At 31.7% G+C, this 16,177-nt stretch overlaps 1 protein-coding gene across 3 annotated transcripts; it reads left to right on the top strand.

Moving 5' to 3' along the window:
- Positions 1-10,075: 10,075 nt before the first annotated feature.
- On the top strand, positions 10,076-16,135 carry LOC108479727 (beta-1,3-galactosyltransferase GALT1). 3 transcript variants are annotated; one of them, XR_008275835.1, is made up of 10 exons: positions 10,079-10,310; positions 11,666-11,775; positions 11,954-12,714; positions 13,160-13,389; positions 13,476-13,757; positions 14,329-14,457; positions 14,529-14,708; positions 15,195-15,302; positions 15,476-15,884; positions 15,984-16,135. XR_008275835.1 is itself a non-coding variant. In XM_017782480.2 (9 exons), exons 2-9 carry the CDS (start codon positions 11,747-11,749, stop codon positions 15,686-15,688), a joined length of 1,932 nt encoding a protein of 643 aa, XP_017637969.1. In that variant the 5' UTR covers positions 10,076-10,310; positions 11,603-11,746; the 3' UTR covers positions 15,689-16,135. The 3 variants fall into 3 exon arrangements, 2 of the variants coding, with proteins under 2 accessions (XP_017637969.1, XP_017637970.1); XM_017782480.2 differs by having other exon boundaries at positions 10,076-10,310; positions 11,603-11,775; positions 15,476-16,135; XM_017782481.2 differs by having other exon boundaries at positions 15,476-16,135.
- Positions 16,136-16,177: the final 42 nt, after the last annotated feature.

The following is a 16,177-nucleotide window of genomic DNA, read 5'->3' as shown; positions in this document are numbered from 1 at the left end:
ATGATCGACAAAGGTTAGGTTGTGCGTAAGACACAGCCATGTGATGGCTGGAGTGTGGCTGTGTTGGCCACATGAGTTAGATTGAATTGGGCGTGTGGGCCACACGGGAGAGTGGCTTCACACGGGCGTGTGGTAACTAGGTCAGGTCGTGTGATCCACACTAGCAAGGCCAATCTGGGTGTGTGGGCCCACATGGGCAACCCACACGCGTGTGTGGGCCTATATTACTGAAATTTTTCGTAGGGTCACACGGGTCATCCTAATCGACTATGGGCCTACCGTAACATCGGTAAATGCTATCTAACCCTATAAACAAATGATCTGTTAGACTAAAATATGGTTATGAGCATGCTTATGTTTGTGTATATGTTATCTCCTTATGAAAGCATGATTTATTTGTTAATTATGTATGCATGTTCTATTACTGCGATTGGGGTGGGATAATGTGTATTGGAGGAAGTGTTCTGAAAGGCAGATTATGCCTAATATCTGGCAGTATAGCTGCATTATATCTGATATGTGCTGCATCGGTACAACGTGGTGCGTAGGGCTGGATGGGTGTTTTAAACCCCACATGATGTGTAGGGATGGTCGGAGATGGTGTGTAGAGGATTGGGGTAGGATTCTGTTATCTAATTTACATATCTGTAACTGTATCTGTATCTGAAATGAGCTCAGGCCCAAATTTGTATCTGACATGGCCCAAGCCCGATCGTAAACTTATCTGATTTGTGATATTCTGTATGTGTACATGCTTAACTCTGCTGGGTTACACACTGAGTTTACGTAAACTCGCCCCTTTTTTGTTTGTGTGCATGACAGCCCACGTCTTAGGCGGTCAGTGCAATGAGAGGACTCGACGGTGACCACCTATTTTACTATTTTATTTTGTTTTAGGGTTATTAAGTTTTGGCATTAAGGTTGTATTTTCTGGGACTCTAAACTCTTTTAAGATTTTGACGTTGGGTTTGGGTTTTTGGTTTTTACTTATTTATAGCTGTGATGGTTTTCTAAGATCTTAAACGGATTTTCTGGATACAACATTTTTTTTACTAGCTTTCGCTACAAAAACGTTTTATCTCTAAATGACTAAATGAAAAAAAGCTTTGAAATTAATAATAACTCTAAAGACTAATGAACTGGAAAGGTTTTAACTTAACGACAATGGTTTTTCAACCCATTTCATGTGACACTTCCGGATTCGGCCATAATGTCTAGGTCGGGTTTGGGGTGTTACACATTTCAACTCATCCATACATTTTATCACAACCAATATACCACAATTTGGCACCAAATCAAGCCAAAGCAATCAACTCCAATTTAATCTACTTCACATGCCTTTAAGCCATTTGATTCAACATTTAACCATGCCATTTAAATTATCATTCATGCAACCAAAATACCATATACCAAATTAACAAGTTACTAAACATACATATTTAAATTTTAAACCTTAATGCCATACTTCAACTTATATCAAGCTAAGCAAACTATCAATTCAAGTTTAACACTTGTATGAACACTTATATACAAGCCACATAACCAAACTAAAACGATCAAAAGTATATTGAAAAGATGACAAGATAGTGTGAGCTTTAAGGTGATCTGACTGACATGTTCTGCAAACCAACAACTACAAGGAAAAGAAACAACGATAAGCATAATGAATGCTTAGTAAGTTCATAATAAAAGTACTCAACTTACCTAAACTTCACAATAAGTTTACATAATATAAATAAATTGGCGCAAACATGATAATCTATGGCATCCTTATGATTCATACTCAATCTATCAACATAAAAAATGAATTAGTAATTTAACATAATATAATCATACTTCTTAAGCCAATTACATAAACATTCATACCAATTTATACCATTTTCCATTCAATCCACACTCATTTTACAAACATGAAAATCAAAATAATCATTAACCTTTCTGTCCATTTCATTTTCGTTTAGTTACCATTTTTGCCCAGATAACCTTAGTAAATTGAGTTTGAATACATGAGACAGATTTACTCACGTAAACTAACATATTTGGGTTGCTCATACAAGCTTCAAATCAGGGTTACTATATAAGATTTATTCGATGTTGTTCAAACAAGCTTCCGAGAATTCGCAACACATGTTGGATCTTAAGCCATCGGTAAAGAATGATTTGATGCCGCTCACACAAGCTCTAGATAATATGCAACACGTGTTGGATATCAAGCCATCTATTTACTAAGTTGTAACACCCCTAACCTGTATCCGTCGTCAAATTAAGGTCACGAGGTATTACTGAACAAAAGCATAGTTCTGAACATTCACACATTAACACAAGTCACTTCATATATATAAAGCGTATGTCTAATTAAATATTAAGCATATTAATCATAATACATATACAAATCATATATTCAACACTTTAATGGTATTCGAATACCTAATAAAAATCAAACATTTTATTTCATATTTCTTTACAAGCACATATTAAATCAAATAAAACAATTCACATGGCATTTTTTCCATTAGCATATACGGCATTAACAACTTCACCAAATGATCATATATATTTCATTAAACAATAGAAACCTTATGCACATTTAACCACATCAAATTTAGACCATTTTCAAACCATTAATACTTAAACATATCAAGCCTAATTCACATACTAAAAATTATACCCAAATCATCTATATATATTTAACCATTTTAGAGCACAAGAAATGACTTAGAGTGCACTCAATACACATGCTAATTACAATACCTAAAATGTATATACACAACCAAACTATTTATTTTATATTCGGTCATCCAGTTTATCTTCCATATAACATTTAAGTTATATACATTCTTTGCCATTCTAAACTGATTCTAAATAGTCAAATACTAAAGTCGAACATACAACTACTTATCTTCATACCACATTACGTATCAAACATTATATAAGCAATTCAACCCTTAATGCAGAATCACCAGAAATCATGACGTAGGCATATATTTTTATTTACCTATCATCAACTGAATATAAAAGTTCATTAATTGCCAATTCTAAACCAATATGTATACAAATTATACATTTAAATATAGGTCAATAATAAACCTCAACCAAAACACATCGATCAACCATGTTTACTTCACTTAAACCAAATTCAAATATCCAAACACCACCTTCATATATGCCATGAAATAATATATATATATATATATATATATATATATATATCAAACCGATACATCATATACTTAGATATATAAGTGCAAGTGCCAAATCATCAATCAAACATATTCATTACCTAAATTCAACATTTAGCCGAATATACTTGTCAACCAAATTAAACTATTATTATCAATACAAATCATAACCGAATCATTTTAACCAAGAGTAACATAACAAGCATAATTCATACCTATGTATATACCATAGCCGATTCATTCAAACCACATCCAAAATCACCAACCATTTTCAAAGCATATAACACATATATATTGACTAAAGTTTCATATACTCACATAACATATTAGCCATTTTCTCATGGCTTAATATATACATACTTCATACTTGACTAAATACAACCTAGCTTATACATGCCATAAGTTCAAGTTTAAACTTATAATGTACCAAAACAATAGTCGATAGTGTGACGGACTTTGCTGACGATCCCCGAGCTCATAACTAAACTTCAAAATCTATAAAACAGAGGCAAACATAAACACACACAATAAGCTATCATAGCTTAGTAAGTTATAAGCAAATAATCAACTCAATAACATAATCAACTTATTTAAACCAAACCAAACTAACATAATCAACTTATTTAAACCAAACCAAACTATACCATCATAATCACATTAAATCTCAAACTAACGATTTCATGTATATCATATACTTCCACATATAAACTTATTCATGGTGAATGTACATATATATATTAACAAAGTTTCTTTCAATTTCAAAGCCAATATATTATTATAACCAAGTACATTTACACACATATACATATACTCATGAATCAAATATAACATTACATGCATATACATAACATATGGCCAAATATACCTCACAAATGCACATATGTTCACATTAGTAACTTATATAATTTGCATCACATATCTAATGGTCAACTTACCTTATTTTCAAATAGGTAATCAACTAACTCATACCTGGTTGTTTTAGTTCATTTTACACCTTCGATCACAACTTATCATTGCCCATTGAACCATTCGGAATTGAATAGGATACTCGGATAATCACATATATCATATAATGCCAACGTCCCAGACGTGGTCTTACATGCTATCTCATATCGATGCCACTGTCCTAGACAGGGTCTTACATGAATCAAATACGATGCCGATGTCCCAAACATGGTCTTACACGTAACCACATATATCAATGCCAACGTCCCAGACGTGGTTTTACACGAGAATACATATCAGAAATCCTATATCATGAAATATGTATCCTAGCTATTCCTAAGGTCCGTACGGGCTTTTGGACGTCGTAACTCAGTCGAAATGAATTCGTAAACATAGCTCCCAAGCTTATTTACATTCGGGGAACACATATATATTTCCACATAGTTCATTTCAGCATATAAAATTCATATTTATTTAAAATTAACAATATCTATTTGCTTATAAACTTACCTCAGACGATGAAAATCGGAACGGGACAGCTAATCAAGAACTTTAGTTTTTCCCGATCCAAATCTGATTTCTTTGGTTCTTGATCTAAACATTTCAAATTAAAATCATTTAAACATATTTTCACTCAATTTAGTCCAAAAACACATAAATGGGAAAATTACTATTTTACTCTTGACATTTACACTTTTTACAATTTAGTCCCTATTGCACAAAACACAAAATATGCAAAATTTCAATATATCATGCTTAGGCCGAATATTCATCTTCCTCATACAAGTCCTCACATTTCATTTGTTTTACATTTTAGTCCCTTAATTTATCATTTTTACAAATTAGCCCAATTACTCAAAATCATCAAAAATAAAAAATTCAAATACAAAACATGTTAATCTATCACATATCTTTTAATTTCCATCATCAAACAACAAAAATCACAAGCTTTCAATAATGGCAAAATACAAAATCATCATCAAATTCAAAACTTGAGACATGGGCTTGATAGATAGCATAATAACGATCTCAAAAACATAAAAATTATCAAAAACCGAGCTAGTTACATACCTTGATTAAGCTCCAACAATGGCTGAACCCTAAGCTTTGTTTCTTTATTTTATTTTTTTATGTTTCGGTCAAATTATGAACATTAACATGGCTTTTTAATTTTAATGTTTTATTATACATATATTATTTCACATATTACATAAATAACCTTTATAAAAAAATATAAAACCATTATATTTAATGGCTATAATCGTCCACCTTAAACTAACATGGTAATATTGCATTATAAATGCCTCCATTTTTAAAGACAACAACAATTCAACCCTTACACATTAAACTATCAAGTTTTTATTTTACGCGATTAAGCCCTTTTATTTAATTGGGCACTCAAACGACAAAATTAAATCACGAAAATTTCAAACATACAAATTCACACATAATAAACATAGAAAATAATTTTAAAATATTTTTCTGACTCAGATTCATGGTCCCGAAATCACCATTCTGAATAGGGTCTAAATCAGGCTATTACATAAGTGGTATACCATTCATATCCTAAACATTTGCTAAGTTCATACGAGCATTATTATTGCATTTGTATCATTTCAATAACTGTATCATCATTATATAAATGTTCCATCCAATCATATAAACATTTCATATCTATTTGATATCTCGTATCTATTCATAATTATTCTATATCTTACATTTTACGATTTAGTCCATTTGATGCCAATAGTTATTATTTTCACATTAATTCAATTAACAAGAAAAAATAATACAAACATAAAAAAATTTAACATAGTGAGTTACACATTAACTTACTTGGAAAAAAAAAACAACAAATAAGATGTCGAGGACTAATTCACAATATTGCCTTTTCCTCAATTATCCCCTAGTTAATTCAAACCCTGATCTATATGATAATTCATTTTGATTCATCGATTCCAAATACTTTATATCATCTGATAAGTGCGTATGACAATTCAATTTCACTTTTCGAAAGCTCCCTAAAGATTTACATTTTATTCAATTTAGTCCTTTAACGAAATTGCCATAAATTTAAAATTTGAGTCTTGATTTCGAAAATGATCTCAGTTACATCCTTCTAAGGTTCTCTACTTTCCATAATTATAGAAATTTCATACCAACTTTAAAATACTTACACTTTAGTCCTTATGTTTAAAAACTAACAATTAAACTTAGAAAAGTCTTTTAAATTAACAATTTAACAATGACAACTTTCAAATTAACAATTTTATAAAATAGTACACAAGTCAACTAAATCAAGCTCTTTGGATTTCAAAAACATAAAAATGACAAGAAACAAACTTGAATTACCTTAGCAATCAAGGGACCAAAGTTGAGAAAGCTTGAAACCTTTATTTCCTTTCAAGATTTGACCAAGAGTTTGAATCCAAGTGCTTTTCTATAAAAAGAAAAGGCATATAGGGAAGGATTGTGCCAACATAAGAAGAAAGGTAATTTGGTCGCTCTTGTTTGCTATGAATCTAATATGGCTTGAATTACCTTAGCAATCAATGGACCAAAGTTGAAAAATCTTGAATCCAAGTGCTTTTTCTATAAAAAATAAAGGGCATATAGGGAATATTGTGCCAAATTTAAGGCTTAGCTTGAGAAGAAAGGTAATTTGATCACTTTTGTTTGCTATGAATCTAATATGGCTGATGCTTTTCATAACATTAGGGGGATTGAATTTGGTTTTACAATCCATATTTCAATTACCTTGTAAGGATTTTTAAACCAAAGGAAGCCTGTGGGCAATGAGCCGAGCATCTATTCAGGAAATAAGATGTATTCACATGTGGAAGTCGTTGGAACATGCAAATTAGTTTTAGATTTTGGTTTTGTTTTAAACTTGGAAAGCACATTATTCCAAGTTTCTTTATAAACTTGACCTTAGTTTCAATACTTGTGCCATTGAGTTATTCCTTTGATTTTTTTAAGTTGCAAGTTTTAAACTATTTTATAAATCTGATATTATCAGGAATGGTACAATGTCTGATTATCTTTTGGAATTAATTTTCAAAACAACACCGTTTATAAAATAATGCATGTTATTGATAATGTTAGTATTAGACGTTGTGTCATGAATGACAAACAAATCTCCCAATTTGTGGCACTAGAGATTGGAACATATCTATATTAATAGAATTAAAAAGTTAGTAAATATTGGGGTTCTTGAAACTCTTGATTATACATATTTTGATTCATGTATTGATTGCATTAACAGAAAGCAGATAAATAAAACCAATAAAGGTGCTAGAAGGAGTATTGAATTATTAAAAATCATACACACTAATAATTGTTGTCATGATATGAGTTTACATGGTCGCAAATATTTTACCATCTTTATAGATGATTACTCATGATACATGTATCCCTACTTACTTTTACAATAAAGATGAAGCATTGGATACTTTTAAAATATTTAAAACAGAGGTGGAATACAGTGTGAAAAATAAATTAAATCGTTAGCTTAGATAGAGGTGGAGAATACTATGGTAGATATAATGGAATTGGACAAACATATGGTCCATTTGCTAATTTTCTTTAAAAGCAATGTATTATAACTTAGAACACCTTGTTTGGCTCACTAAATCAAAACGGTGTAGCAGAGAGAATGGATATGGTATAAAGTATGCTTAGCAACTCCAAACTTCCTTCTTTATTGTGGATATACACTCTTAAAATGACAGTGTATATATTAAACCAAGTTCCAACTAAGGTAGTTCCTAAAACACCATTTGAAAATTGTAAAGGTTGAAAATCGAGTTTTCGACATATATGCATTTGGGAATGCCCTTTGGAAGTAAGAGTTGGAAATATTTTCCATGTTCTAATATTTATGAGCTTGTTTACAATTTATATAAAATATTTAGAGATATCTGAAATCGTTTATAAATTTTCTAATAGAATTCATATGCTTAAACAACCACCATAAAGATGGAATTGGTTGAAGGACTGCGTCCATTGAGGGTATATGAAAGCTCTATGAAAATTCATGTAGAACCTTTAGAGAGAATGAAAGAGATAAGAAAGAGTTGCTACTATAGACTCTCTCATTCTATTTAATTTTCCACTAAATTCTAATAACTACCCAAGTCAAAAAAATTCTTCAATGATAATTACCTAAATACATAAAACTATTTAATTTCATATTATAAAATTAAGGACCCAAAAAACGTAAAATATTTATTTAATAAACAACTATTTTAACATTCTTCTACTTGCTTCAAATTTTATAATAATGTCCTAAATATTAGTGTTATACATCATATTATTAAGTAGAAACATAGATTCACATGAATACTTTTAAAATTATATTTGAAATAAACTCCTTTTAAGAAAATTCAAATTATCATACTTTTTCTAAAACAGAACAAAACATTATATTAATAAACATAAATAAATATATTTTAATTTTAATTTTATCCATTCATTATTTAACTTTTACTAATTTATCAAATAAATTTTTAATATAAATTTAATACTTATAAAATTTAATTTAATATTTTAATCTATTTTATAATTCATATTTGAGATTTATAATTATTTTTCCAATAATAACGTCTCTAACTATTAAATTTGTATTCTCTCTTTTAACACGACAGAAAACAAGCACCTAAAATTTACCATATACAGCAACTTTGAAAAGCGTTTAAGGTGCTAATTAATAAATTCCACAACAATTTTTTTGGTATGATACAACATAGGAGAGGTGTACTATTGCTTTCACATTAATTAAGCTACGTTCTTACGTTATTGAAATCCTTAATCATTGCTTGTCGGCATATCACGCTACTTGTCTGTCTTTGCTTCCCATTAAAACCCTAACTCTCCTCTCCCCCCCCTTTTTTTTCTTAACTCCCCCGTTACTTTCTTATTTTTGGATTTTACCCTCTTTTTTCTGCTTTTTTAAATCTTCATAAAAAAAAGCTCTTTCTCGAATTGCCCTCCGACTATTCCTCAACCAAAAGTCACAATGTGTAGAGTCACGTTTTCAATGTTACATTTTAATTAATAAATTATTAATATTAAATTATAATATATTTACTATGAGTGAAATTCTTTTTAAATAATAAATCTATTTATAACAATTTAATTTAAAGATAAAATAAAATTTTAGTTGAAATAGTAAAAATATAAAAAAAATTACAAAAGGAAAATTATGGGTAATTGTTTAAATGGTTGATATTATTTTATAGGAGGAAGGATTTTCGACAATTGTTCAATTGAGTTGGGATTCAATTAAAGTATAATATCAATTAATAAGTCAGTTAAATATAATATAGATAATTACCGATTACTTAAAATACTAGCTCTAACATATTTTTAAATTAATTAAAATTTATCAAATCAAACCTTAAGTTTATTCAAAAGAGATAAGACAACATTTAGTCCTTAAATTTAGTAAATTATTCAATTAGATCCTTAAACTTTGGTCTATATTAATCCTAAAACTTAACAATATTTCTCGATTTGATCCATTAACTTGAATGTTGTTACAATTCCAAAATTATGCCATTTCACCACCTAAAACTTTATATAAAATCTAAAAACATTAAAAATCATGTAAAAATAAAAATTTTAATTCAAAAATTCAAGTGATTAAATAATAAAAATAAAATAATAAAATATCACTTCATTGTGCGTTAATGAAATTTAAATTTAAAGATAAAACTAAGGAAAGTAGTCAAATCCTGGAATTAATATGAAAAGAAAAGTTGAGCGGACCAAAATGTGAAAAATTACAAAGTTCGAAAAAGAAAGAAAAGAAAATCAGCCGACAGTATGCCACGTGTGGATACTTCATAAGGTATTCTAGTCAATGTCGAATCAGCTGATGCTAGTAAAAGCTAAGGGAAAATAAAATATAATAAAGTAAAAGTAAAAAAAGAAATAGGTTTTACGTTATTTATGTATTGTAGGGAGATAAAAAAAACAAATAAAAAAAAAAACATTGATACAACCTATTCAAGTCAGTCAACAACACAAATCTCTGTTTTTTATTTAGGAAGACCGGAAAACGGTTTTATTTCCCACCGTTGAGCTTTAAACGACTTGAAAGTTCAAAAAACAAAGTCCAAAACGACAGAGATCCAAACGCTGTATCCATTTTCTTCAAATTCTCTTCGATTTCTCTCTTCACCGGTAAGCTTCAGTCTTTGATTTTCTTGGAAATAACTTTTCTTCTTTTTCGCATATAGCATTCGTTTTAGTTTCGTTCAGTTCAATTTTTTTTTGAAATTTTTTAATTCAGAAATGCTTTTTCTTTTCTTTAGTTATGTTACTCAATTTTTGCTTTTACTTTTCGTGTTTTCATTGTATTTTTTGAAGGGTTTTCATTGTTAAGTTCAGATTTAGTTCAACGCGTTTGGATCTGTCTCGAAACTTTTTTTTCGTTTTCTTTTTTGGGTGCAATTCTCGTTTTAGCTTGGTTTCAGGAAAAACCTGATGTAATTAGAAGATGATGGAAACTTAAATCTTGATTTTTTTTCTTTATGGAAATTTTGGAGTTTGAAACTTGTATCAATTAAGGTAAGGTACTAATGGAGCTAAGTTAGAGTAGGAAAAGACCATGCCCTCGGATCCTAGATTTAACTGACGCAAAATTTGAAAATTTATTTCTATTCAACCTTTTCTTTCTTCTCCTACATTTTCTCGCCTACCAATAGTAGCCGTGATGAGTAATTACTGTTAATTTTCATTACAAAAAAAGTCCGCAGCCAAAGCGAAGCGAATTCTGAATTTCTTATATGGAAATGTTATTTTTGTGTAATACAAAGAAAAATATTTATGACTTTTGATGCAAAATGAGAATAAAAATCAATATATAATTTCGATTAAAAGCAAATATAATTTGTTTATTCTCTGGGGCAAAATTATAATTTTGTAAACAAAGTAATAATTTATTGTTTGAAGCTGTAATTGCTTCCTGTTTGCTAAAGGTGTCACTAGTTTCATTTAGTCATATTACATAATTTATATAGCGAAAGTTTCTTGTTTGCTTCCGTCAACATGAATATAATATACCCATTGAAAGAGTAAACTCAACCACTCCCTCCATAAGAGCAATTGGAGTGAGACAGCTTTATACATTTGACTTGTACATCTTGGTTGTCTATGGCAACTGTTGCAAATTGATTATTGTTTGCTTGGAGAAAATGTTAGTTTAGTATTTTATAAATTATAATGGTGATACTGGTGTTTATGAAATGTATGTCACTTGTCTTGGATGAATTTAGTGTAGCTTATCAATATCAATTAGGTTAGTTGTAAGCATTAAAGAGTAGATGCCTGGGTCTTCGGTTTGATTTGCTTTATCTTTTTGGAGTTGTGTACTTTTGTTGTTGGAATGTCTCTTTTTGTTGATGTGTTGCTTATTTTTGGTGGCAAGTTTTGATACCTTCTCCAATGGACTGATTGGTTTCATGTTCTGTCAGTGTGGCAATCTTATGCTCGAAGCGTGACAATGAATATTTCATAAAGTTGCTTCATGGTTGCAGAAATCTTGAGTTTTTATACATGAAGCCTGAAGGTGATGCTTGTAACTTTTGGTAGTTGCTCGGCTGGACAGCAGGTTGAAAATGAAGGCTGAAACACCCCATTTGACAAGGTGAAATGATCCTTCAGCATTTAATAGACTGTTGACTGTCTGTCCAAAGTGCTCCCATATTTTAACTCTTTATTTGCTACTTTACTTACTGTCTACAGATTATAATTTTATAAATCGCCTTGAATGCTTATTTCCTAGTTGTTGGCAAAACATTTTGATGTGATTGTATAATTGGCAGAATGAAGAAATGGTACGGTGGTGCTCTAGTTTCATCTTTGTTTATGTTGTTGCTGCTGAGATATGGTTTTATGAAAAATCCTGTTGAAGAAAGCTACTTGATGAATCCCTTCTCTTCTAATGGAACAAATCCACTTGAATGGGTGCGTTTTACAGCTCCACCTGCACTTCAGAATCCAGGAAATGCTTCTCAAGTAATTTCTATTGATGCCATAGCCTTCAGTCTCTTTGCTCTAAGGAACCTCTCCAAGGGAGAGCAACAGTCTTTGCTGACCTGGAATTTATTGAAGAACTTAATTAACCATTCTCATGCTTTACCAAATGGAGTAGAGGCTATCAAGGAAGCTGGAAGTGCATGGAATAGCTTGATGGATTCAATTGAAGAGGAAAAACTTGGTTATGGGAATGATAATTCATCTAGGAAAGCAAAAGAGAAGCAGTGTCCCCATTTTCTTAATAAAATGAATGCTACAGAACCTGAGAGTCACTACAAGTTGCGAGTTCCTTGTGGCCTCACTCAAGGTTCTTCCATTACAATCATTGGCATTCCAAATGGCCTTCTTGGAGATTTTCGCATTGATTTAACAGGGGAAGCACTTCCAGGGGAGCCAGACCCACCAATAATTTTGCATTACAATGTTAGGCTTCATGGGGATAAGATAACTGAGGACCCAGTAATTGTCCAAAACACCTGGACTATAGCTCATGATTGGGGTGAAGAGGTGCGTTGTCCACCTCCAACACCTGAAGAGAATGAAAAAGGTAGAAAGACTTGCTACATCATTTTGGTACTTTACGCATACGCAAAAAGAATTAGAATCTTTCTTCTTGTTTTACCTTAAATAGGTCCATGTACCACCTGTACATTTTTAGTTTCATATACATTTTTATCTTTTTTAATTCTATTGAATCCCAAACATGCTCTTTTTCCTCTTTTGGATAAGACATTAAAGGAGTCCGAAAATTCCATCAACATAGAAGGTGTCATTAGGCTTTGTCTAGCATGAAACACTATTCTTAATGAAGACAATTAACAGTGAGCTACAAAAATGCTTTACCTTTAGTATGTGCGTTGGGATAGAGTATTCCCAACGCATGTAAAATTCCAATTGCTCCCTCTTCTTTCATCTTTTCCCTTTTATTTGTTTGTACATGAGAAATGTGTATTTTTTTCTGAGGTAACTCTCTACTTAGTTTATTGTTTCAGTGGATGAGTTGGAACAGTGCAATAAGTTGGTTGGTAACGATGATAATCGGACAATTAGAGTGCACTCCCATGGTTTAAGATTGCCTTTAATGGGGCTGCAAGGGGTTAAACCCAGAAGGTATTTTCCTTTTAAGCAAGGTTCTCTTTTTGTTGCAACACTTAGAGTAGGACCGGAGGGAGTACAAATGACAGTTGATGGGAAGCATGTAACATCCTTTGCTTATCGAGAAGTAATTTCTAAATCCTCTTGTGAAATTTGTTTAATAATTAATAGTTCCGTTAAGCTTAATGACTTATTGGCTGCTTTTATATTCAGACATTGGAGCCATGGCTTGTTAGTGAGGTTAGAATTTCTGGTGACGTGAAATTAATCTCTGTGCTGGCTAGTGGTTTACCTACTTCAGAGGATTCAGACCATACGATTGATATAGAAGCACTTAAATCAGTTCCTCTTTCTCTTCAAAGACCAGTGGATCTCTTTATTGGTGTTTTCTCTACTGCCAATAATTTTAAAAGAAGAATGGCTGTGAGAAGAACATGGATGCAGTATCCTGAAGTTCAATCTGGGACAGTTGTAGTCCGCTTTTTTGTTGGTTTGGTAAGGTTTCCTTGTGAATTTCTCTCACTCAAAATAGCTAGAATTTGGATGTTTGGGTAGTTCTAGTTCTATCATAATAAAGGAGAACCATTCTCTTGAAGCAATACATGGTTGAGATGTTCTTGCCACAAATGCTACATGGTTCTTGAATCTTGATCGTGTTTGCCAACCATTGTAGCACCACTAGATCACTTATGATTTTGTTCCAGAAGCATTAAATGCTGTTAGATGTCTCGAGCTGGGGGCAACATTCAGTATTTTCTCTGTTTTTAGAACATAGCTGTACCCAATAGGTGGCTTACGATGCTTTACTGTAATAAGTTGTTACCCCATTAGTTCAGCATATATATTCTACTCATAGTCACCTAAGCACTCATGTACTCTTTGTTTTGCTGAAATGCGCAATGATCTTATCTTTTGAATATGATAAAATAGTTAGACAGTTGACAGTTTTGGTGTGAAAATCCAGTGTTGTATCTCTCTTGAAACCATCATCGAGTTTGTGGTTTTAAGTTTTACAATTTTGTAAGCCTCTTATATAATCGCTTACCAAGTTTGAGTTGTTCTGCAGCATAAAAACCATATAGTAAATGATGAACTCTGGAATGAAGCACGGACATATGGAGACATACAGCTGATGCCTTTTGTTGATTACTACAGCCTGATCACCTGGAAAACCTTGGCTATTTGCATCTTTGGGGTAAAGTCTTTGCCCCTTCATTTGAATAGGCAAAAATTTTCATTCCCTTATACAGCTTATCTCTTCTACAGACAGAAGTTGTTTCTGCAAAGTTTGTCATGAAGACAGATGATGATGCGTTTGTTCGTTTGGATGAAGTCATGGCTTCATTAAGCAGGATAAATGTAACTCATGGATTGCTTTATGGACTCATTAACTCAGATTCCCAACCTCATCGCAGTACAGATAGCAAGTGGTTTATCAGCCCTGAGGTAATTCTTCACTCAATTCCCTCAAATGGTTTCAACTATTCTGACTTGGCACAATGTCTGGAGATAGTTAATCATAAACTCTAAATTTTTGCTTGATATAAGCAAAGATTGGAAGGATGAACTACATTCTCTATTAATTTTGATTAGCTCCATGTTTAGCTTTTTTAAATCGAACACCATATTATGTTGTGTGATCATGTTCATAAAAGCAACATCTACTGGGATCACTGAAAAGAAAGAGAAAGCAAGATCAGCTCAGCTTTTTTCCAGAGTAGTTCACACATGGCTCACGTTTACGTGCATTACAATTCCTCTAGCTCATGCTAAAGTAACTCAAAGCTTTAGTTTGTTTTTAATATTATTGTAGCCTGCATAGGCATTCATTAATTGTATTTGTTGGTGACAAATCACCATTATTTAACTGTAATGGGATAAAAATCGTTTTCTGGTGCTTATTATCTTCTTGTCATGATGTGTTCAATGAAGGAATGGTCTGAAGAGAAGTACCCACCTTGGGCTCATGGTCCTGGTTATGTGGTGTCCCATGACATAGCAAAGGCTGTTTACAAGAGATTCAATGAAGTGCGCTTAAAGGTAAGATGAAAATTTTAACTCTTCCTTTATTCTACTTTTGTTGTTCTGGATTATGGAAACATATATTCATTATATATGTAAGCATGAAAGTTTATTGGAATAGGATTTCATCAATAACTCCTTGTGTGGATAACAATTCTCAATGTTAAACAAATGTCATGTGTAAATAACAGATGTTTAAACTCGAAGACGTGGCAATGGGCATTTGGATTGCGGATATGCAAAAAGATGGTTTAGAAGTCCATTATGAGAAAGAAGAGAGGATCTTTAACGAGGGTTGTAAGGATGGTTATGTTATTGCTCACTATCAAGGTCCAAGAGAGATGATGTGTTTGTGGCAGAAACTCCAGGAGACAAAAAGAGCTAGATGCTGTGGTGATCCATAAAGCATAGGCAGACTACTTTAAGGTATGCAATGGATTTTAGGTTATTCGGCAAACAATAACAGCAACTACATTTCATAACGAGCACTTTCCCAGTGCTAACTTTAACTTGACCAGAAATAGATGAGGGAACCAATCAGTCATTGCCGGTTTGATTGATATGGGTCAAGAAAATTCGGAGTAAGAGAAGGATGTCTCGGTGGGTTTTTGTTTCTTTTATTCTTTTAAAGTTTTTTTTTGATATTAGGTAGATGGGGTTGGTAATTAAATTGGTGTATAATTAGCAATATTTTTGTAGGGGATACATAGTAATCAACATGACCGATTAGAAAATGGTAGATTGGTGCCTTGTATAGAGAAGCCCATAGCCAACATAAATATGCAGGTTTTACCCAAGTTCAGTCTCATGTACGCCTATGTTGTTATTATTATTATTATTATTTTGAAGTATTTGTGTCTGACATCTTTGTTTGGTACCTGTTAAGATATAAG

This window comes from Gossypium arboreum, chromosome 12 (assembly GCF_025698485.1).
Source record: "Gossypium arboreum isolate Shixiya-1 chromosome 12, ASM2569848v2, whole genome shotgun sequence".
Taxonomy (NCBI): domain Eukaryota; kingdom Viridiplantae; phylum Streptophyta; class Magnoliopsida; order Malvales; family Malvaceae; genus Gossypium; species Gossypium arboreum.
This window is presented reverse-complemented; position numbering and strand designations above follow the sequence as displayed.

Bases quoted from the DNA above. Each gene is read 5' to 3' on its own strand.
- LOC108479727 (XM_017782480.2), top strand. From the start codon at position 11,747: ATGAAGGCTGAAACACCCCATTTGACAAG. The intron at 11,776-11,953 runs GTGAAATGATCC...TATAATTGGCAG, and splicing joins GAAACACCCCATTTGACAAG to AATGAAGAAATGGTACGGTG. The intron at 15,303-15,475 runs GTAAGATGAAAA...TGTAAATAACAG, and splicing joins TCAATGAAGTGCGCTTAAAG to ATGTTTAAACTCGAAGACGT.